Source organism: Sturnus vulgaris, chromosome 21, assembly GCF_052056855.1.
Source record: "Sturnus vulgaris isolate bStuVul1 chromosome 21, bStuVul1.hap1, whole genome shotgun sequence".
In the NCBI taxonomy this organism is placed as follows: Eukaryota; Metazoa; Chordata; class Aves; order Passeriformes; family Sturnidae; genus Sturnus; species Sturnus vulgaris.
The window spans coordinates 4016067-4038897 of NC_142263.1; the positions used below are offsets into that span (position 1 = coordinate 4016067).

At 46.8% G+C, this 22831-nt stretch overlaps 1 protein-coding gene across 3 annotated transcripts in view; it reads left to right on the forward strand.

The window, feature by feature from the left end:
* The window catches only part of SSH2 (slingshot protein phosphatase 2), a 90950-nt gene that overhangs the window by 59585 nt on the left and 8534 nt on the right, over positions 1-22831 (forward strand). For all 3 annotated transcript variants that reach the window (XM_088177213.1, XM_088177212.1, XM_014876478.2), the window contains 10 exons: positions 3180-3244; positions 7944-8065; positions 10428-10496; positions 11257-11322; positions 12333-12527; positions 14322-14415; positions 14543-14671; positions 16730-16776; positions 18135-18281; positions 18873-19073. In XM_088177213.1, coding sequence (XP_088033339.1) covers positions 3180-3244; positions 7944-8065; positions 10428-10496; positions 11257-11322; positions 12333-12527; positions 14322-14415; positions 14543-14671; positions 16730-16776; positions 18135-18281; positions 18873-19073 — 1135 coding nt within the window. The remainder of the gene's footprint in view (positions 1-3179; positions 3245-7943; positions 8066-10427; positions 10497-11256; positions 11323-12332; positions 12528-14321; positions 14416-14542; positions 14672-16729; positions 16777-18134; positions 18282-18872; positions 19074-22831) is intronic.

Sequence of the window (22831 nt, forward strand, 5' to 3'; positions counted from 1 at the left end):
ATCCGGTGTGTTGTAATTGCTTACAGCGAGATGTTTGGTATTGCCGAGGCTGGATTGCCTAAGGGGTGGATTTTTATTCTTAGAAGACTTATTTTATTTTCAGGTTACAGGGTAAGATTTAATGAGGGATCAGTGCTTTCCTCAGTTTCCCTGCCTGTCAAGTGATGGGAATGCTCTGAAGAGAGTCCCTTGTCTGAGTGTGCACCAGATTTCTGTGAATTTTTCTAGTATCAGCAGACCAAGGCACCAGGGCATCAGTGTGTCACCTTCCTGAGAAAAACATCTGTGCCACCAGAATTGAATCAGTGATGTGGAGAGCGTGGCTGGCAGTGTGTGCAGCTGCCTCCTTTCTGGGACACCGATAATCCATGCTCAGCTTCCATCCCCGTGTGTGTCGTGACTTATCTCTGGCACACAAAATTAGAAAGGCGTAGAGAGCGGACATAACTTTCCAGTATGGAATTGCTGCCTATACATGCAATAGTTTTTCAAGTGGCTTCAAGAGCATTTTCTAGGAAGGCTGACTGACCTTCCTGAGCTGCCTTTTTAATTCATCAGAGGCGCTAGAATCCAGCGTAAAGAGTGAATGGGTAACAGGAAATAATTAATGCTCACACCCATTTCTCTAATCACGCCTCCATCAATGGGAATCATTGGCAGATTGACTAGATATGGTACCAGCTGTCCATATTCCTCTCCCTGGGTGGTCCTGTGCCACCTGGCAAACTTCTGTGGGATGGTGGGCTTGGTTTTCCACAGTAAACAACATTGGAGGGGGCCAGAAAGGGATGTAACTTCCCTGGGGCTTTTGCTATCTCTGGAATACTGTGAATCACTTTTCAGATCCCATCCTTGCCCATGCTTTGCACCTTGCCTGCCAGCTCGGGGAAACAAAAGCATCTGCTCGGCACAGGACAATGTGATAGGAAGCAGCAGCCCTGCCATGACTGCCGGCAAAGCTAGCTCTTCACAGGACAGGATGTGATATCTTTGTGCTGATTCTGGCATGTTAAAGCCTTTCCTTTGGTTTTTCTTAATCCAGGAAGTTTACAAAGTGCCTTGTGTGTTTGGGGCTGAAAACCCTGCAAGTTGATTAAAGCTGGCCAAGGGAGTAATCCTTTACTTTCCAGCTCTGGAGATCCCAAGGCTGGCAGGGGAACAGGGAGGAGTGTGGTAAACTTTCTGAGGATGAAGGATAATGGAGCTCCTTGGCTGAGCCTTGCAGAAAGGGTTGTCGTAGAAACTTCCTCTCTTTAAGTATTGAGATAATCCAGTAGTCCAGGTGATTTCTTTTTAAACTCTGGAAACTTTGGCTCTTAAGATGGTCCCTGAATTACTGGCAGCAGTAAGTGGGAACTGCTACATTTGGGAGAGGGAAAAATCTGGGGGTGAAGCATCTTTCATTTCAGACTAAGCCATGTGGATGCTTCATGAGTCAAATACTTGCTGAGCTCTTGCAGGCTGTGGGCAGGGGGTGCAGGGGGACCTCTGCTTTTTGACTGAAAGTTCTCGGCAATTCCCACTGTGTTTTTTAGCTGGAACTTGCTGGAACTGAGCAGTGCTGTCAGGATTTTGCAGTGGTGTTGATGTGAGGAGATCCTGTCATGCCACTCGTGGCAGAACAAGCATCTGATGGATGACTTGGCCTTCCTGAGTACCCTGTCTCCATAAATAATTTCTATTTAGAGAGGCTCGTGCCAGCCACTCCCGCACTGATAACAATGTCCATGGGCAGGAAGCAGTTTCAGGTGTTTGTCGCTGGTGATACTTTGTGATTTCCCTGCACTGCTGAGTGCCTCAGCATTTTCCCACCCCCAGTTAAAAATTCATTCCCAGAGCATTGACTCATTCTCCATATGCTGAAATGTGTTTCAAGGAGGAAGGAAGGGGAGAGCAGGGATTGCAGTGTCCTGTGTAACCCACTCCATGCTAGGTTGTCTCTGTTCCATCCAGAGAGGGGCTGCACAGCCCTTCAGCCTTGCTCTTCCACCAACTACAAAAATCATTTGGAAACCAGGTACTCTCACTGGGCAGCCTTTCCTTTCTTCTCCTTCCCTTTCTTGGTGTTTCTGGATGCTGCTCCGTGTCCAAGCTTTCCTTGTTTCTGGGAGTCTGTGAAGTAACATGGATTCTATCACCACTGGTGAATCAGAAAGGGAGGTCAGGGGGATTAACCAGCCTTCCTAGAAAAGGTTCTTGTAGCTGATCCTGCTGAATATTTGCTCCTTGTAGTGTTGCCTAAACTGAGCTTCCTGGCTGTGGGGGAGTGGGAGAGGGTGGAAGAGCAAAGGCTCCTCTTGCTGATCTGTGCCACCCACCTGGCAGCTCTGTACTCTCCTTTCTGGGAATGCAGATTAATTTTCCATGTAATGATTGAAAAACCAGCCCCTTGCAGGAGGTGTTGCTGCTGGCTGGTACTCAGGGGTGATGTTGGCTCTCTACATGCCAGGAGTAGTGCTGAGAAATGAGTGCAGCAGTGCTGACAGAAAATCATCTCACTTGTCTTTGAAATATTTGATGTTTTAGGAACTTGGGACACTTGTCTCTTCTTAATAATTCTTAAAATCACAGTCATGTGCTAAATTTAATTTTCCTTTATTTTTCCTCAGCTTCACCAGGAAAGGTGTTGCAAGTGTTTTCTAGGAAAGAATTATAGGTGTTTGATTTTTCAGTTCTTAGCTGCTTTTGGGTTGGGTTGGTGCACAACCATAGGTGGGCATGTGCTGCTGTAAAGCAGGGCTAAATCTCACTCCAAAGAAAGTATACTTTTGCCTGGGTAATAGTTCTTTACTGAGTAATAAGCTGATGTAAAAGAAATGGCAAATCTCTGGTTTGGAGCACATGGTAGAATGAGATGTTGAACCACGGGTTGGGATCCATTTCTACCTAGGCTGACTTGTCTGTCAGAGGAGCAAAGAGTACCAAAACCCTGCTTATTTCTGTTAAAAAAGATAACAGGATTTAGCAGAGTAACACAGGAACAGGTGAGCACGGGGAGCAAAGAGCAGCTGACTAAGAGATGACAAAACTCCCATCTCTGAGGGGGTGGGAGTGACAGTGACGACACTGCTGGTGACGTGTCAGGTTTCTCGGTGGACATTTGCTCTGGCTGTACAGCCAGGAACTCGCATGTGATTTAAAACTATTTTTGTGTATTCACCTTGCCCTCTTGCCTGCAGGGGATCTCCAGCAGCACCTGCAGGCCATGTTCATCCTGCTCCGCCCAGAAGACAACATCAGACTGGTAGGTTGGCTTTGTGCTTATCTCCTGTGAACCAATGCAAAGGTTAAGCACCACTTGACAAATACACCTGTGCAGCTCAGGGAAGCAGTGCTGTGTGTGTTGGTGTGGTTTCGTCAGCAGGTTTGGGGAGTCTTTGCAACCACAAAGGCAGGAAAGCAGCTGGTTGTGAAAGGCCTGCTTTGGTGGCTCGGTGAGACAAATTGTATGGCTAGAAAGTTATCTTTGAATCAAGTACTGAGTATGTGTGTGCCCAAAAAATTATTGTAACAATTGCCAGAGAGGATGGGTAAATTATCTTGGTGTCCTGGTTAAATCAAGAGTAGGTGACTTATGTCTAACCAATGTGAGTGAGCACCTGCCCTCCTTTCAGAGTTCAGTTGTGTTCCTCACTCTGCTCTCCTGACTTGTGGCATCCCAAAAGGCCACGGCTGAAGAGGTGGGAGCATGTAGGATCCCCATGTGGCCACGCACCTGCACTGAATCTTGGCCTTCTGCTTTCCTGGGCTATTGCCTCCTATAATGATATAATTAAAATGAGGCATTCTGTTCATAGCATTGATGCACAGTCCTGAAGAGCTCCAGAAGCCAAATGTGAGCAGTGAGGAATTTGCCTGGGACATGTTGAAGTGCTGTACAAGGCCAGGCATGACTGCAGTGTGTCTGCACCTCTCATCACTCAGTAGCCTGAAGTTTGTTTCCTGTGTTTTCTTGGTGCATCTTAGCAACGTCTGCCCAAAGAAGGACTGTCAGCATCACAAGTGTTATTCCAGCACCTCTGGTTTGCTGAATCCTCCTGAGCTGTGCTGGAGATGGGCTGATTGGATGAGTATAGCTAGGAAACAGCCATGGTTACTATGGAATGCTTTATCTTCCCGAATGACCACCAAAAATAATTTGCCATAAGCAAGCCAAAGGACCTACTCCTCTAAACTTTGCCAGGCACACCTTGGTGTCATGAAAATTTCAGTGAAAGTGATGGGAATGAGGGTTCTCAATGCTTTTCAGAATTTGAGCCAGGGTTAGAACATTGGAAGCTATTGAACAAGGCATTGTTCAGCAGTATCACTGGCTACATTGTGTGATTTGGGACAAATTAGCCTTAACAGCTGAATAAGGACTTTGTGGGCTGAGACATAAACCCTTTTGTCTAGAGCTACATTTGGAATGCTGAAATCTTGCATGAGGTTAAGTTCGATAGTCTACTTGAATTTAATTGATTCTTGACGAACGAAGGGTGTGCAGGGCTGCAATGGACTCTCTCATAAAACAGCAGATACAAATGAGATTTGAAATATAAACAGTACTGAGAGAAATGCATTCTCTTCATTTTGTTAGCTGCTGTCATTTAGAGGGCCAGCTTCACAGCTCAGGGGGCAGAAGAGGAATCTAATCCTCTAAAAACCTACACTTAAAATTTGGAACAACTCTTGTTTCTCTTGGAGCTGTTGGCAGAGGTTTTTAGCCTTCTATGAGAGCAGGATTAGAGCCATGGTACCAGTGTAAGATCAGTAGGAAAGAGGAAAAGGAGTTAAGAATGCAAAGCGATTGAACGTGTTCCTGTAGCTTGGCAAAGCTGGGAACTTCAAAGTTGGACACGCTTTTTTGTCTTCAAAACATTTATCTCCATGAGAATTGTGTTACTGTATGAAACACCTGCTATAATGGAGCATGAAAGGTCAGTATGAACTTCTCGGAATGTGCTGTTCATAAGGGCTGGTGAAATACCACATCATACTTCTGATGCTACAAGAATGCAGCAGAAGATAAAGTTGGCTTGTGTTCAGGTGAGCCTAAAACTTAAGAAGAATGTAGCTGGCCCTGAAAGGACTACAGGGATTGACTTGTTTTGACCAGACTACAAATAACTTTCCCAAATTGAGGAGAAAGCCAGCTCTGTGTAGATGAGCTGGTTGAGAAATAACTTTCCATCTCATCACAGTCCCTGAAGCCAGGCCATCCTCCCTAGAGTGACTGGCATTTCAAATATCTTCATTTAAACGGCATCAGAGCACTTGGTGTGCTCCTGCTGGCAGGTGAGCATGTGAACTAGCACTTCATGGAAAGGTTAGAGATTTAATTTGTGGTTTGATAGGCACATTGGGGTTCTAATAGTAACTTGTGAAGTTGGCTGGTTTACAATGTCAATTCTGCTGTTTTAATGCTCTAGTAAAATTTAGCAAAACACATTCTCTGCCTAATCGTGGTTCTTCACTTTGTGCTAAGGATGTAAGTGTTGAACCCAGGGATTTACACTAAGCCATGCCCTATTTCTCTTAACTGGCCTCTGAAAATCCCACCCTACCAGTGTGTTGCTACATGACCTTTGCTCACTGTTTGTCTTGCCCTGTTCTAAAGAGTATTGCATCAAGACTTCCTATTACTGCTAGCCAAATTGGTTTAGCAAAGTAAGTTAGATTTTGTTAATCCTCTTGCTGCTGGACTGTCCTCAAGAGAAGCAGAACAGAAACTCCAGTGTGGATGTCCCAGACATGGGGCAGCTGTGTCTGTCTGCTCCCGTTTTAGGCAAGTCTGTGCTGCTTTTTGAGGTTTGGTTCCTAATGTAGATAATGACTTTAACCACCAAGACCTTGGTGATTACTTGCTCTTCTAGGTTGAAGAGCACCTTTTTGTTTTCCCACAAGTGGTTAGTTCTAGAAACAGCCATCCTGGGGAGAATTTGCACCCTGAAGGACTGACCACTTTGATCCTCCGTGTTTCCAGAGGAATCCCAGTGACTCAAGGAGCAAGAAGGAAAATAAGGCTGGTTTTAGCATGACTTATCCTAAGGAGATGGGGTGGGGCACAGTCTCTGGCTGTACAGAGCACGGCTGTCTGCTGGCATCAGCATTTGGGTAGTTTCTGTTGGTCTTTGGTCCAACTGGGCAAGTCTGGAAGACTCTCTGAACACTGTCTCCTGCCTGCACTTGCTATTCTGCCCCATCACCAGAGCTGCTGCTCCCTGCAATGCCACTGGGAAGCTTTCCCTGCCACACTCAGCATTCCCTGCCACAGAGCACTCTGCTGGGATGGCGAGCTCTATTCAGCTGCCAGGCACTGGTTTAATCTTTCTTGTAGACTCCACCACGTGTTGAGATCAAGATTTCCCATCTGGTGGACAGGAGTGCTCTGAAGAAATCAGAGGGGGCTTCCTCTGAGCTGAGAAGTGCTGCTCTGACCTCAAGACCAAGTTGAGAACAACTAAAGGAGCATACTGGGAAAAGCAGCCTGCTCATGAGAGATCTCGCACAATAGTTAATTTCTTAGCTTTTTTAAGGATGGCTGTTTAAACTGGGATCTCTGAGCCATGACCTCCTGTGAGGGCCACAAAGAGGCATCTACATAGGCCATGGCTCGAGAGGGCAGCTGGTGTTTGAGGAATTTGGGTTCAGTTTGTGGAGGATGTAAACACCACTTCAGATTTCAATCACAGGGTTGCAAGGAATTCAGGAACTGGGTCCTGTTGCAGCAGGCAGGGATCTGTCCCCAGCACGGTGCAAGGCTGGGCTGGGATGGCTCTTTCTCACCCGTGTTTGCTCTCTGCAGGCCCTGCTCAAAGTTCAAGCAGCATTTTAACAATGTGGTAAACACTGAGGCCAGACAGAGTCTTGGGGTTGGATTGGGCCATCCAAAGTTAAGGTTTAGTATACAGAATTAAGACACTTCCTTTCTAGGGATGTCCTAGTTTCTCTGGTTGGGATGCTGTGACTAAAATAGCTGCAAACAGCTTGGAACAGAGTCCAAAAAGTGTTGCAAGTAAAATCTGCCTGCTGCAAGTGTTGATAAGCAAAACTTTCAGTGCTGGGCTCCCTTCCCTAGGCTCCTCGTTAACCAGCAGTCTGTCTGCAAGACTTCCTGGAGTCCCTTCAATTCTCACTTCCTCATGGCTTCTGGAAGAGAGCTCACCTCAGTGCAGCCTTCCAGGAGCTTCAGCATTGGTCTGACATTCACAGTTTTAAGTTCCACTGTCCTCTGAATGTTCTCAGTGGTATTTGATTTGGGGGATTTTGGGCTGAACACCAGTCTTCCTAGAGCTCTTCTGGCAGTGGGGTACATGAAGTGAACGTGGCAGGAGCAACAAGGCACGATGACTTTCACCTTTCCTGGGCAGTCTGAACCAGTGAAGGATACAGCTTAGTCATAGGGATATCTTTTCCTGCCAGGTGTAAGGCAGGAAGGTTTCTTCTGCACTGGGGAAGTTGCCAGAAGAGTTCAAAGGGCCAGCAGGAAACCACATATGAATTAGATCCTGGTTGTCTGTCCAGCTGCCTGGGAAGCTGGTGGAAAGAGAGTCATTGGAGCTGTTGTAGCACACAGTAGTTTAAAGGAAAGCTCTGGTTCTTCGGGCAAAGCCCTCTGAAGGTGAAGGTTCAACACCCATCCATCTCACTGATGGTCCACGAAGCTCACTGGGCTGGGGCCAGTCTGAGGGCTGTAGTTTGTTGAAAATCAGCCTTGGTGGGACAGAGCAGGGCCTGCAGCCAGGTGTGCAGAGTGCACCAGGAACATGCCAGCTGTTGAGGAGGGCACTGTGTGGGAGTAAAGCACTTTTTACCCAGCTGAGGAGCGTGGGACATCCATACCAGCCCAGACTGCATCACTGCTTCTGCTCCTGTCACTCAGCATGAAAACGTGGCCTGTAAAGCTAATATAGTGTGTTTTGCTGACTGCAGTGTTGATCTTTTCCTCTTCTTTTCTTCAGGCTGTAAGACTGGAAAGTACCTACCAGAACCGCACTAGATACATGGTGGTGGTGTCCACCAACGGCAGACAAGACACGGAGGAGAGCATCGTCCTAGGAATGGATTTCTCTTCCAATGACAGGTGGGGAGGTCCTTGTGCTCACCCCCACATCAAATTAACTGTAGAAATCACTGTCTGGTGTCCTGTATTTTCTGGGGATAGGCTGCTTCAGCTTTTCTAACCTAACATTTTTCCTGAGATCCAGAATTGCCTCTTTATTTCTTGAGAGGAGGTGGTAAATATGAAAGCAACAGTGCAGGTCAACTTTTCCTTCATTCCTCCAAGCCTCAGGCTTCTGTGAGGATGTTCAGTGCCTCTGAATGGTAAGGTCCCCAAGTCCTGCATCTGCACACCAGAGAGAGGGACAATCCTTCATGCAAAGAAAGAAAAAGCTGCAATTAGAGAAGCTGGACCTCAGGGTTCAGGAGAGCAGGTAATAAGAAAGAGACTGTCAGGCATTCCCTTGCCAAGGTCATGGCACAAAGGCCTGATGGCAGTCTCAGGGTTGGTGATGGCAGATCTTGCACACCATGTGCTGTCCCCAGGCAGCAGTGTGTCATCAGGGTTTAGTGCTTCTACTTCATTCATTTAAATTCCTGCTGACCTTTCCACAAGGCTGCAGAATGTGGCTGGGAAGCAGCTTTTGCTGCTCAAGGTGGTTTAAGCCAGGTGACAGCAGCCCAGCAGCTTCAGGGGCAGAAGCTTCACATTTAGAAGGGGACAGTCGGCACTTTGGAGAGGGCATGGAGGCACATTACTCTCTTAAAAAGAGTTTTAAATAAACCTTGGCCTCTATTGGAAGACAATCACCTGGATATTCAATTTTGGAAGTTTTCATACTCGTGCTTACTTCCAGCACAGCTACTACAGGAATGAGTCTTGCTTTTGACACTAGTTGGAATAAATTACTTCCAGGTAGTTAGTACGCTCACTAGAAAATATTTTTGAATTATTTGGCTTAGAAATTGCCTTCCAAACATTGCCTGCTGGTCACAGCAGCTACCATGCTTGGTTTGGATGCTGAGCTTGGGTGATGCCTGCTAAAATGGGGGACCAGCTTGATGCTGCCCCTGGCTCCTTTCTCTGCACATGTGTGCACAGCTGTGACTCAGAGATGCTCTTGCCTTGGAGCAAGAATAACTTGTCCTTGCACAGGTTGCTGTGAGCTTGGAACTCGCTGCTGGCTGTGATGTACCAGCACAGCCACCTTTGATAACTGAGAGCTCACTGGTATTCAGTCTCCAATAACATAGCAGGGTCGTTTTAGCTTTCTGCTGGAGTTCCTGGGGTTCTGGATGGTCACTGTGATCTGCCCTCCCCGAGCCCACTCGGTATTTATAACTCCATGTAGACTTGTTGCTATGGTCTCTGATAAGCGCTCACTGAACAGTATCACTAAAAATACCCCGGCCACCTTGGGAAGCCTTTTAGAAACACATCTTTCCATGAGCTCATCTCATGTTGTCAACAGAAATAGCTGCATGCCGCAGTGTCTCCTGGTGCTGGGCACCAGGCGTGTGCATTTCCAGGGCTCCCTGTCTGACCCTCCAAAGCCTGGTCTCGCCCTCTTCCCACTCTTCTCTTAAGCTGGAGACTGGCAGGTGTGATGAAACTGGTAGAAATCTGGTAGCACCTGGTGCAAACCATAAGAGCAGGAGGCAGTTGAATTCAGTTCTTCAAGATGCTGCTTTGATTTTGGAGCAATTCTGCAGCTTTATGAGATTCAGCTCTTTTCATTTAACAATCTGAAGCAGGTTGTGTTGGGTTCCCCGCCCCTGCCTTTTTTCCATTACTTGGTTTCTGCTTTTAACTGGGCTTTTTGCTCAGCTTTACAGAAACTGAGGAGACTGTGAGGGCAAAGAGCAAAGTAGCTGAGAGGAGTGGTATTGCCAGGAGGTGTCTATATGGGATGGCTGTTGTGCTCATTCTTGAGGTGTTGGAGGGCAGAGAAGGGTCAGGAGTCAGCCACGGGTGATAGGCTGTGATTGCCAACCTGCCATGCTGCCAGTCACCCTGCTATTGCACTGCTCTGCTCCCAGTCCCCAGCAGCTGTGGCTGAGGGACAAACAAGAAAATAAAGCTGTGCATTGCAAAATCAGAGCTAGAACCAAACCTCTTGAGCCTGAGAGGGATTAATCTGTAAAGAAAGCCTTGAGCTGACTGAAGACTGTGAGCCCCCTCTGACCTGCACAAAGTTCAGTGTTTTTTGGATCCTGTTTGCTCTTCTGGGTCTGTTAACCCTTTAAGCTTGCTTGAAAGGATAGTGCTGTACCCTGAATCTGGTTAGTGATCCTTGCCAGGCCCCTCTAGAACAGCACTGGCACTGTTTGTCACTGAAGCAACAGTGTGATCTTTCCTAATGAATACAAAAATATGCAACTAGAAATTAAAATGATAACATGGTGCTGTAGTAGGTAGACTGACTTTCTCTTTCTCACTGCAGTAGCACTTGTACGATGGGCTTGGTGCTGCCACTCTGGAGTGACACCTTGATCCACCTGGATGGGGATGGGTGAGTGCTTTTTGTGTCTTCTGTGTTAGTACAACTTAGAACAAGGTGTATGGGGAAGGATTCCAGTGCTTGCAGAGCCCTCGCAGGTCCAGCAGGTCCTCCTCTGTTGCCCTGTATCAGGATAGTAGGTTCAAAGGCCCTCAATCACAGTGATTGTGGCAGGGAACACCAGTAATTGACTTATCTGTGAATAAACACGCACTGAGACAGTGGCTTATGTGTGTGTTTAAGCTGGAGTAAAGGAGCTTTTACTGGCGAGTGGGTGTGTAGTGAAAGCTCCTTAAAGGGATCCTATTATATGTTCCTCCATCATGCTTGCAGCAGGCAGCACTCAGCCCAACTTAAAGCAAGAATGATGTTTCTCTGCCAAATAGACACCTGACTTGCAGACTCCTGTTTGTGCCAGTTACTCAGGCTGTCCAGTGCAGTGCATGGAATGACTTTTCTTTCCTTGGTAGCTGCCCCAGGATCTCTTTAGCTGGACTCTTGCTCTCAGCTGTGGCACTGAATTTTTGTTGCCAAGGTAAACAGCACAGCCCAGCACTGTCCCACTGTCTTAGTTTCGTTCCCAAACAGCAGCTACTTAAAGAAGTTATCTTAGAGCTTTTAGTGTGCTATTTTGATCTGTTTGCTAGCTGAACTCAGCAGTGTATGCATAGGGCTAGACCTTTGCTGTTCTAATGTGCTACAGACTATCAGTTATTAACTAAAAAGTGACTTTTGGGACACATTTTTACTGTGTCTTTTTTCTTCTCACCAGAGGGTTCAGCGTATCAACAGATAACAGGGTGCACATATTCAAGCCCGTTTCTGTTCAGGCAATGTGGTAAGTACTTACTGCAAGCTATCCCAGTGATCCTTTTTCCAGGTGTTTTGGCTGCTTAAGCTCTTAAAAAACAGGTGCTGCTTTACATTACTGTTATCTTGAGACTTACTTGAGCAGACAGAAGTTTCCTTCAGAGACAGGGAAGGAAGTTTGGTACCAAAGGGAAAAACCGTGTAAGTGCTGGTGAGCAGCAGCTTTGTCTCAGCTGAGGGCAGGAAGGAATAGGGTAATTTTCCTTGCAAAGGGCTGCTGCTTTGATACCAAAGTCACATTGCTTTGAGTATATGTTTGAAATATTTTGAGATATGTTCATTGTGATAGAGGAAAGAGAAGCTGCTTGCATTTTTCTTTCCTTTTAGGGTGGTTCATGTAGTGATCATAAAAGTATTTCTGGCTCAAGCTTCTTTGCATTGCAAAAATACATTGCCTGTCAGCGATGCTGCTGTCACCCCAGTGATTTTGACCTGGATCCTTCTGATCCCAGTCAAAGATTTAAAATAAGCTAAAAATAGTAGAGGGGGATTTGTTTCCCAGCAGCAGCTGAAGAAACTTCTGACATCCCTTGTGCAGTGAGAGAGGGCAGACACGTAAACATCTCAGTGCAGTCCTGAGCCCTTGCTTGTGCATGTCTGATTCCTGGGTGTCCCTGCCCTGCACACAGGACAGCTGATGGCACAGTAGGAGCTGTCAGCACCCTGTCTTGGACACAAACTCTATGCATCTTATTTAGGGCTTGGGTATTTGTAGCAGATTTTGGAACCAGAGACATGGGTGCCTCTGCCCTCTGAATTGTGGGCACCTTCACTGCTGTCCAAGCTTGTTTTGGCATGCTCCAATTAAGACATGCAAGCTCTGGCAGCGTGTGGGAATCCACAGCCTTGCAGAACAGCCTCGTGCACAGTGCCAGGGCTTTGTACCAACTGATGGGACAAGAGCAGCATCCTGGATTTGGCTGCTGCTTAGTGCTTGAGGAAGAAATGATAAACCTACAAGTGTTGTTCCCTTGCTAGGTCTGCTCTGCAGAGTTTGCATAAGGCTTGTGAAGTGGCACGGAGCAACAATTACTATCCAGGGAGCCTCTTCCTCACGTGGGTCAGTTACTATGAGAGCCACATCAACTCTGACCAGTCATCAGTCAACGAGTGGAATGCCATGCAAGATGTCCAGTCCCACCGGCCCGACTCACCTGCCCTCTTCACAGATGTGTAAGTTGTGCTGCCTCTGCTGAGCAAGGGTTTGACTGTCCCCACATGAGGAGAAAGTTTCCACAAGAGATTGCTCTTAATTAGGGATTAATAAGGAGAGGCTTCCTGTTCCATGTAATAAGTGGACTCGTGGTTAGGTAAACACCAGTATTGGAAGTTTAGCCCTCCTGGGGCTCTCTTGAATCTCCTTCTCCTCTGTTTTCAGTTTAGTTGTTTACCTTGGGCTTTAGGCTTGCAGACCTTTGCTTCTGCAAGGTATGTCCCATGTTACTGGTGAGAGAGGTGTGGTGTACCTCAGCCTTGTCTCTGCTGGTTTTGTCCTCTGATTCCAGGCCTGGAAGGAACAGGTTTCTCTGGACTTCGCTCTTACACTGGCACGTGTCTTTACACATGTTTAGACTAACATGGTCTTTTTATCCTTACTCAGTTCACTTTGCTGTAAAGTGAAGTGTTTATATATGGACTTCTGAGCCTGTGAGCTCAGAAACATCCTCATCTCATCCATCTGAAACACCTAAGAGTGGGGGCAAAGAGCAGTGCAGGTTTTTGTCATTCTGAGGCACTTGGCAAGTGTGCAACAGGACACTGTGTAGGTTCCAAGATGTCTCCAGCTAAATGCTTGGGTATCAGGTGATGGATGGTCCAAAACAGTGGCTGAGGTAAATGGGTAGGCAATTCAGAAAGGCAAAATTTATAGGCTGTATCAATATTCAAGGTTTACCACCCCTGTCATTAGTAACTGCTGATAGTACTGATACCATATAACCTGAAAGGTAGTCTGTGACCAGATGTGGTGCCAAGTGTGAGGGTTTTCACTTGCCCATTTTGTCATTACTTCACTGGCCCCAGCTGCTTTCCCAGGGTAATAGTGCCTTTGGTTGATTTATGCTCCCAGATATTTCCTGTTGCTGGAGTCCAGAGAGTGAATAATGATGCTAAGCAGTTGTTCAGCTGTGAACAAGTCTTCACACTTGATTGTTTTTTAATGTACAAGGCGGGTGGCTGAAAAGTCTTGGCAGGCTGACAGATTAATATTTTCTTGTAGCTTTCTGTATATAAATTTTATCTAACCCACCCTTTCCCTGGTGGCACCTTGAAATTGAATTATTTCCTTGGGACACTTAAACAGCATTCTCTTAATGGAATACTGAAATAATGCATGATATTGAAAGAACCAGGAGCTTCCATGATTTTTATTTGTGAGCCACCAGTTGAACACTTGTAAGTCCATGCCCTCCCCAACCTGGCAGCCTTCCAGAGAAAGGGAAAGGTGGTGGGAGATGTCACTGCTGGGTCCCTTCTAAAGATGCTGGGTGAGCCATTCCTGTGCTGCTGCTCTGCTGCAGCTTCCCCTGGTGTTACTCAGGCTATTTTTGCAGCTGGTGATAAGGCCCCTGGCAGCAGAGGCGGGAGGAATGCAGAGGCTTAGCTGCCCTCGTCTCTCCATGTAAGGAGTTTTGGAGCTGTTACCTTTCCAAGAAAGGTAGGGAAAGGCTTAGATATTGCTCCAGAGGGTATAATGCAGCCTTCCCAATTTAAATTTTACCAAATACCAGAGGTTCTCTGGATGACTACAATGGATTAGGAGCATTCAGTTGGTGGCTTTCATATACGACTGTGAATCTAAACTGGGCTTTACTGTCACCTGAATTCCCTCCAGCTGAGGACGTGCCTGGGGGAAGTAGTATGAGAGTTTGAGACTCTGTACAGAGTATGCAGTCTATACCTATTTTAAAAGTGTCATGAATCCTGTTTGTTTTCCCTCCCAGTGACTCTGTTGCTTTCTTCTGACAGCCCAACTGAGCGGGAACGCACAGAACGGCTGATTAAGACCAAATTAAGGGAGATCATGATGCAGAAAGATTTGGAGAACATCACCTCAAAAGAGGTGAGTGGTGAGGGTGCAGAACTGGAAATGCTGTTGTGCAAACTAAAGAGCTTTGTGCTTCATGCCATGAAGAGAGGCCAGAACAAAAGCTTCACGTCACTTCCTTGTGTCCCTCCTACCCATGCAGATCCGCACGGAGCTGGAGATGCAGATGGTGTGTAACCTGCGGGAGTTCAAAGAGTTCATAGACAACGAAATGATTGTGATCCTTGGGCAGATGGACAGCCCCACACAGATATTTGATCACGTCTTTTTGGTGAGTCCAACAGTGAATACGAAAGTAAACACTCCTAACACTTTTCACTCTGAGTTGGTTGACACAGGGGCCTCTGGAGGAAGTTAAAGGAATTCTGGAGAGGTTGGTTGATCCTGGGGTCACATACTCTTAAGCAAGGCAGTAATGAACAGGAGCAACCTGGCTTTTTTTAGCTGTACTAAACTTTGCCATGTAGCACCAAGCTCTGTACCTAAAGGATGGAAGGGACAAGGTCTTAATTCTGACAGTTTTTCCGGGCTGTTTCCATTGATGTAAGACCAGTTTTGTGGCTTTAACTGTCCAGGGTACTCACATGCCAAGTTCTTATGTTTGGGAAAGACATAACTACAGCGAAGAGGGAGGGGAGCTGTGTGTCCATCCAGGTGGAATGACGCTCTTGTAACATGGAAAGCTCTGAGTTTGTGTGATCCAGGAAGAACAGAGTAACATAACAAAGAATCCTGGAGATAAGTCACTTAAGGAAACATAAACATTTTGCTGTTTAATGTTTTGCTTGCTTAGTTGCTGCTGGGGCCTGTCTTAATTACTGCAGCTCCTTGTGGTGAGTCAGCGCTCCGCTGGATTTCCCAGCCCCGGAGCCACGGACGCAGGTTTGGTTGGGCTGTCTAGCCTGTGAGGTTGGCTCAACTTTAAACAAAGCCATTGCTCTTGGACCAGCTGGTCTTTGCAAATGGAGAGGGCCTCTCCCAGTCTCCGGCTCAGAAGGGATGGTCTCTGTTAATGTGAGCACTCCCAGGATATCATGTTGGAGTAGAGCCAGGAAACTTGGAAGTACCTACGATGTAATGGATTTTTTTTTTTGCAGACTTTGTGTTATAAGGAGAGAGAGGGACCTGTTACAGGCTTATGGTGCTGGCCAAAAGCTGTTACATGCAGCTGGATCCACTACAGAGTTTGGAGTCTTGGCTCTGAGAGCATTTAATGGGGAGAAAACCTTTCAAACAAGGCTTGCAGGCAGCACCAAGAAGAGCTGTGGTTAATGTGTAGAATAAAAGTGTTTGCAGAGCAGCTGCTGTGGGGCTGGGCACCAGCTTCACCCAGGAGCACGTGTGCTGCAAGACAGGGTTGTGTTGTGAGGGTTCAGAAGGGCAAGGAGCTGTTTCCTTCCAGGTGAAGGCAAGAGCCCTGTGGGATCCCATTTAAGGAGTGCTAGAAAGAACTAAGCAGGAAATAAGAGAACTGATGATGTTGGTAATTGTGGATCAAAGGACAGGAAAAAAGACTTTCACCCCTGCAGCATTGTTCTTCCTACCTGTGGAAACTGATGGTTCCCAGGCCTGAATTAAATTGTTCTTTCTTGACTGAAAGACAACTTTAAACTGAATCGAGGTCTTGGTAAATCCAGTCATCTTCATCTCGATCATCTTTCTATTTGGGAGCCATTTTAGGCAGGGAAGCAGAACTGTGCACTCTAAATTTTGAAGGAAACCTTAGAGTGGTTTTGTCCTCAGTTGGGTTTGTGTTTGAGCAGGAAGCAAGCAGCTTCTGGGCCCTGTGTGCTGCAGAGGGGAGAGGGTTACCTAGCCAGGGTTAATTACATGTCTTCATTTCTGTGCTCACACAGGCTTTGAATGGGGAGAGAAGAGGTGTAACCCAAGTGAGCTTAGGTGTTGTTGTCTTTGATGTTCAAGATGGATGTTTTGTGTGTGAAGAGCACCTGGATGGTTTTTAAATGCAGGCAGTTTCTCCTCTGTGGGGCAGAACTGGCACCAGCCTCCAGGGAAAGGGTGGAGTGGTCCTGTCTTGCTGAGGTTGATTTGTCAGCAGTTTGCAGGAAGTGCCAACACAGTGCTGGGCTCTTGTTGGCAGAGCTACTTCTTGTTTCAGAAGGGATCTGGTTAATGGGGTGAGAGAAGGTGCTGAGCATCAGTCCTGGTTACCAGTTGTGTACCCCTGTTCTCAAAGTTCCCCCAGCTCTCCAACCCTTGTCTGGTCAGCATCCTCCTCCGGTTCACTGGTGACCACCCCTCCCTCCACCAGTTGCCTGGCCATGCCTTTCTTCTGCCTGATGTGTACCTTTGCATGTTTTCCCTGCAGGGCTCAGAATGGAATGCCTCCAATTTGGAAGATTTGCAGAACAGAGGGTGAGTAGCTTCAGGCCATCAGCTGAAAAGCAAGAGCCTGGCCTTGACACTTTTCTGTGCAACAAACTCTGTTCCATACCTGCTGTGTAACCTGAGCCTTACTTAAGGGTTTGCAGATCCAAACAAGCTCTTGATTCCTCCAAACTCCTTGTCCCACAAACAGGCACCCTAAAGTAAAAGTCTTACTTCTGACCTTGACTAACGTCCCCAAGGAGAACAAAGGAAGGCAGCAAGCTCATAGCTATAAGTAGTAAAAAGCTGCAGTTACTGAACTGGATGCTGCATAGTTGGCTCTGTGCCCTCGGCCCCAGCCCGGGGTTCTGGACTGATTACAGAGGCACTTCGGACCTCCAGGCTGTGGCAGGAAGGAAAATGTGGAGAAGAGCATTTGTTCCTCTGAGTGGGGCCCAGTAGGAAGTAAAGTCCTGTAGCTTTCAGGCTGAGCAGGTTCCTCTCTTTCCTGCCGTTTCTACTTTTCAAGTTTGGATTGTCTTTTCTCTAGACCAAGTGGTTGTAAGCACCAAGATTGTGCAATTAAATAATTATTCATGGGTTTGGCTTATTTGTGCCAAACCAGTGGAAAAAGCTAATCATGCTGCTGAACTGATAGTGTAATTCTGTACCTCAGAAATTCAGCCTGGCAGAATTGACTCAGGGTCTAGCTGTGGTTTCCTTGAGTCTGACAGGTCCTACTTGATTGCCAGTGATCTCATACCTGCTTGGGAAAAGGGATGTCACTCTCTTGCAGTGCCCTTGTTCTGCCTGATATCCCAGCACAAGTGCATTTCATAAGCATCTTACAAGTAACCCTCAGGGCTAAAAATACTGAGTGCTGTGTACATAAATACCACAGGCTTTCTCTAGCAGTTTCCTTTCCAGAAAATTTAGAGATAAGAAATAAATCCTCCCCAGTGGCTCATTGTCTGTTATATCTCTCTGCAGTTATTTTTTGCGTTTATTTAGCTCTGGTGTTACTGGGAGGCTTCGTCTTCCATCTTCTTGTGGTTTTGGTGCAGCAGGAGGAGAGATTGACAAAGGGACTTGGAGGAGGTGTGCAAACACTAATGTCAGGAGCTGCTGTGGCACAAGTGACATGCAGAACAGAGGTATTGGGCAGTGTGACCTGACATCATGCAGAGGAAGTTTCTATCCATGGATCTCTGTTATCAGGCTCTGAAGTGCCCAGCAAAGCCTATTGTCTGTGTTAGCTGCTGCTTCCTTGCCTTAATTCCTGGTTTCCCAGGAGTTCTGTTCAAGAGTGCACTTCCAAATGCCCTTGGCAAACAATGCCAGGCTGCAGTGTAGCAGTGGGACATCTCTCTGAACTGGCTGTGTTTCTCTCTGCTGTTCCCATGCAGGGTACGGTACATTTTGAATGTGACTCGAGAAATAGATAATTTCTTCCCTGGGCTCTTTGAATACCACAATATCCGGGTTTATGATGAAGAAGCTACAGATCTTCTGGCTTACTGGAATGATACCTACAAATTCATCTCCAAAGCAAAGTAAGTCTTTTCAGAAAACACAACATACACATTCAGAAGATATATACTAAGCATTTTGTTTTCCTGCTGATTTTCTTAACTGCTTTTCCTCCTTGCCTACGTAGCATCACAGCATTTTCTTGTTGTCGTTTGCAATCAAAGAACATCTCTGTGCTAGAGGCTGCCTTGAACTGCTCAGTATCTCTCTGGGATGTGTTTCTAAATTGTGACACCACATTTGTGGTACAAGTTCTCTTTTCACTTGGAATGCAGCTTGATGCCAGTGGGCCATTTGGGCTGAGCTCAAGGGTGCCACACTAGTCTTCAGAGGTTTTCCTGTATCTCTGTGTTTTTCCACTTTTCAATAAGAGCTTCAGAAGAGCTGTTGTAACAAAATCTCTTAGAAACATTAATAAGACCTTGTTCTTCAGTTTCTTTGTGTGTTTTGCTCCAGTTTGTAAATTGGATTATCAGATCACATCCCAGACCCCAGCTGTGGCCACAGTGTTGAAAACATGTTTGATAAAGCTCTGGTAAAGAAATTGCTGTTTCCTTAAGCTTGTCAGATGTTTTCTGTTTAGTGATCCTCTTTTGTTCTTTCCCCCGCTTCAGGAAAAATGGTTCTAAGTGCCTGGTGCACTGCAAGATGGGAGTGAGCCGCTCAGCATCCACGGTGATTGCCTATGCCATGAAGGAATACGGCTGGAACCTGGACAGGGCGTACGACTACGTGAAGGAACGGCGCACCGTCACCAAGCCCAACCCCAGCTTCATGCGGCAGCTGGAGGAGTACCAAGGGATCCTGCTGGCCAGGTGAGTAGAAGGAATGATCCTGGTTGTCCTTGTTGAGGTGTGACACTTCAATGGTTGGCTCCATTCTTTTAGTCAGAGCTTGTATCACTGTTGTGCGAGCTCGGGATCTTAGGAGAGGGAGCGCTCTGTTTTCAGGGTTCTGCCAGCTGAGCCTGGGAAAAGGGGTGTAACCAGGAGGCTGTTTGACTTCTAGGATGTTTGGATTTTGGAAAGTAGCATCCCATGAAGTGTTATCCGAGTGCAGCATTCAGAGCTATGCAGGCTCCAGCAGAGATAAATAATGTCTCTGTTGCTTGTAACATCACTTGTCAGGGAACTCGCTTTGTCTCTTCACAGTTCCCTGTTGAACATGCCCCTCCTCAGCAGCTGGTCTGGTTTTATTTTAGATCCCTTTGGTAAGTGTTGGTGTGAGGGGAGGGGACAGGATGTTCTGTGCATTGCAACAGTGGTGTTTATTCCTGCCTGGAGTCCTGAGGCTGGTCTGGAGCTGGGCCTGGGTATGGGCAAGTGTGTTGTAATCCCAAGCCTATCACCTGACTAGCAAAAAGATATAAATATTGCATGTTTCTAGGCTGTGTTAAGCAATGTGTTCACGTGATCAGCAGGAAGGAGGTAGTGATACTCTTGTTTTGCCAGATTATGGTATTTTGTTTGGGATCCTGGTGTGCTTTTGCCTGGGAGCAGATCTGCAGCAGTTACCCAGTCTGAGCCTCCTGCTACAGGAGGTGGCTCTTAGCAGGTTTGGACCAAAGTAAATAGTAAATTTCAAAGCTTTTTGGTGCCATTGGGAGGTTCCTGCTTATTGTAGAATCATTTAGGTTGGAAAACAGCTTTAACGTCGAGTCTAGCCATTGTTTTATATGCTGTTATTTCCAGCAGCTCAGTCACTCATGTGCTGTCTTTCGGGCACACTTCTGACCTCTGTCCCCTGCTTGATTTTGTCCCATCATGTCTGTTCTGTGCACTTGCAAAGACGTCTATTCTCTTTCATTGTAATAATTTTTTCTTCCTCCTTTTCTCTCCGTCTGTTCCCAATCTGTGTCTGTTACTGGGCCAGGCCAGGACTCCCAATTTTTACACCAAACCCTTGGTGTAAGCACCCCTGTCACTGGAATGTGCTTCCTCTTTCCCATTCTACATAGGTAAACAACCTCAGGGCTCCTTCCAACTTATTCCCTGGCCAGGTACACCCACAGGATCTCCATCCTCCACCTCTTCCCGTGCCTGCCTTCCTCTCCCCTGCTCCTCAAACTCTGCCTCCCATAGTGACCCTTTTTCTTTCTAAAAATCAGCCAAGTAGTATCCAGTCTCAGGACAGATCACATGGAATAGACAATTTTAAAAAATAGTTCCCTGTTGGACTGAAACCCTTTGAGAGAAACGCCACACCTGCCTTGGGTGCCTCATGTGACACTAAACATGCTGCTGGCACCAGTTAGTAAAGGTCAGTGCTTAACTCTGGGCCAGAGAGGACCTGACCAGTGTGGTGTTCATTGAGTGGACTGGGAAATTAGATCTCATTGGTGTAGATTGGATTGAGAAAAATAAGCTTTTTAGGTGTGAAAAACACACCAACAGGTTGGTGAACACCTGTGAGGAGGAGGTCTGGTGTGGGAGCAGCTGGTATCTCACATCTTTAAGCCCTGAGCCTGGCAGTTGGTTTGGGTAATCTGCCAGTCTGGTAGCTGGTGACATGCCTGCAAAGTCGCCCTATACAAACATTTTGTTAAAGGATTACTTTTCCCTGTCTTTTAGTAATTTATTTTTTGGAGGTATATCTTTCCTGCTGCCACCATTTATAGCATGTAGCCTCCCTTCCACTGAAGCACAGCTCTGCTTCTGACCTACTCTGCAAGTCCCTGTACAATGGCACAAACAGGATTACTTGTGAGGCTTTAAAAAATGCAAGAGCAGGGTGTTACATCTGTGTAGGATGAAAAAGCCTGCAGTAAATGAAGCTTCACTGAAACAAGGAATGGCCCCTCCATGCTGCACAAACTGTCCCTCTTTATCCACTTCCTCTCTCAGCTCAACCCTGCTTTTTTTCCTCTTTCTTTATGTTATTTAGCTTTGCCCTCTGGGTGCCTTGTTTATTGCAGCAGTATTCCAGGACAGGTAAAAAACCCAAAAATAAACAAACAAAAAACAACAGATTGACACTCATGTGACTGCTCCAATTTCAGGGGGAAGGTATGTGAAGGCAGCCATGTGCTCGCACTATCCAGTTACGGTTTTGTGCTGGGGTTATAGCAACTGGGATATGTTTTCCAGCTGTAAAATGAAAACCCCCTGCCTGCTTTTAGTCACAACAACAAGTGTGTTTTGCTCTTTGGGACTGTCATACTTCCTGGGGTTAGTTAAACTGTCCCCTCCCTCTGTTGATAAACACAGCAAGGCTGAGCCAGGCCTGTTTCTGTTATTAGTTATAGATAAGTTACAGGAAACCAGTGTTTGGGATCTCCTGTGCCTTGTGCAGCTTGTGAATCAACTGCAGTTTTATACCCAAGCCTGGAGAGTTGGTGGGAGGTATGGGGGGCTCCTGGTCCAGAGCTGGTGTGGGTACAAGCACCAGGAATGTTGCCCAGGAAGGTCCAGGTCTGGCTGTGGGCTCTGGGAAGGGAAGTGGGCTCCTGTTCTCTGACCCTGCACCTCATGCAGGTTGTCAGACCAGGGAAGTGTCAGATTGGAAGATAGCACAGACACCTCTGCCAGTGGTGCTTGACGTCTGGCTTGGTTTTCAGATCTGTGCCAGTTCTCACACAGGAGGGTAATTTTCACTTTCAAAATCAAATGTGTAGCAGAGAGCTGGATTTGAGCACTGAAGTGCCCTCAGAAAACACCAGCAGTTCCCCAGGCTGTATGAGCAGAGATGTCAGATGACATTCCATACAGAGCCCAAGCAAGAACCTGCCTCAGGGACAAGCTGGTTTCTGCTGCCACTGTCAAACTGCTCCAAAACTCACAGGAGACAGAGCATGTGCACCCCAGGACAGTGTCTTTGGCCTCTGATCTTGCCCTTTGGACCTGATTCTGCCCTGTGTCATGAGAAGGTTGTCACTGATTATAGGGTTGGAAAGCTAAATCTGCAGTGGATTATTTTCCTTAGCTGTTGGGCACCCACAACCGAACTGGCACATGGTAATTAGCTCAGTACCGTCTGTTAATTAACTTACCGTGACCGCTGGATGTGTCTGGAAGCGCCTGCTCATGCTAGCAAAGGACTGGAGAGGTTTTGCAAGATCTCCTGCAGCTCCAAGGAGCTTTCTGTGGTTTCTGTGTTCCTCCTAGGGGCAATGGGTGGAAACACATCCCTGTGGCCATGGCCACTCGGCAAACCCTGGCAGCCTGGGCTAGCTCTGGCATTTCATGGCAAGAAGTTGCCTGCAGGGCTCCCTGTAAGCCCAGGTGCATGGCTTGGAGTTTTTGGCAGGTGGAGGTGAGGAAGGTGATGCAATGCCACTGGCAGTTACGTGGCCTGTTGATGGCTCAGAGTTTCCTAGAGGGGCTTTCCAGGAGCTGGAGGAGTTCTGAACTTCCTTCCTGTGGAAGGTGGGTGGTAATTTGGGCTGTGTGTTTACTCTTGAGAATGTCTTGTGTGTTTTTGCACACACCCGCCTCTACTCATCCCGCCCCATCCCTTGGTTACAAGAGCCAGTTATTGAAGCTATTCAGAGAAGGAACCATGAGGGAAATTGGACTTTATTCAGTGTCCACCATCTGCTTGTGCCCAGCACAAGGGGTTCTCCCTCTTCTGGTCA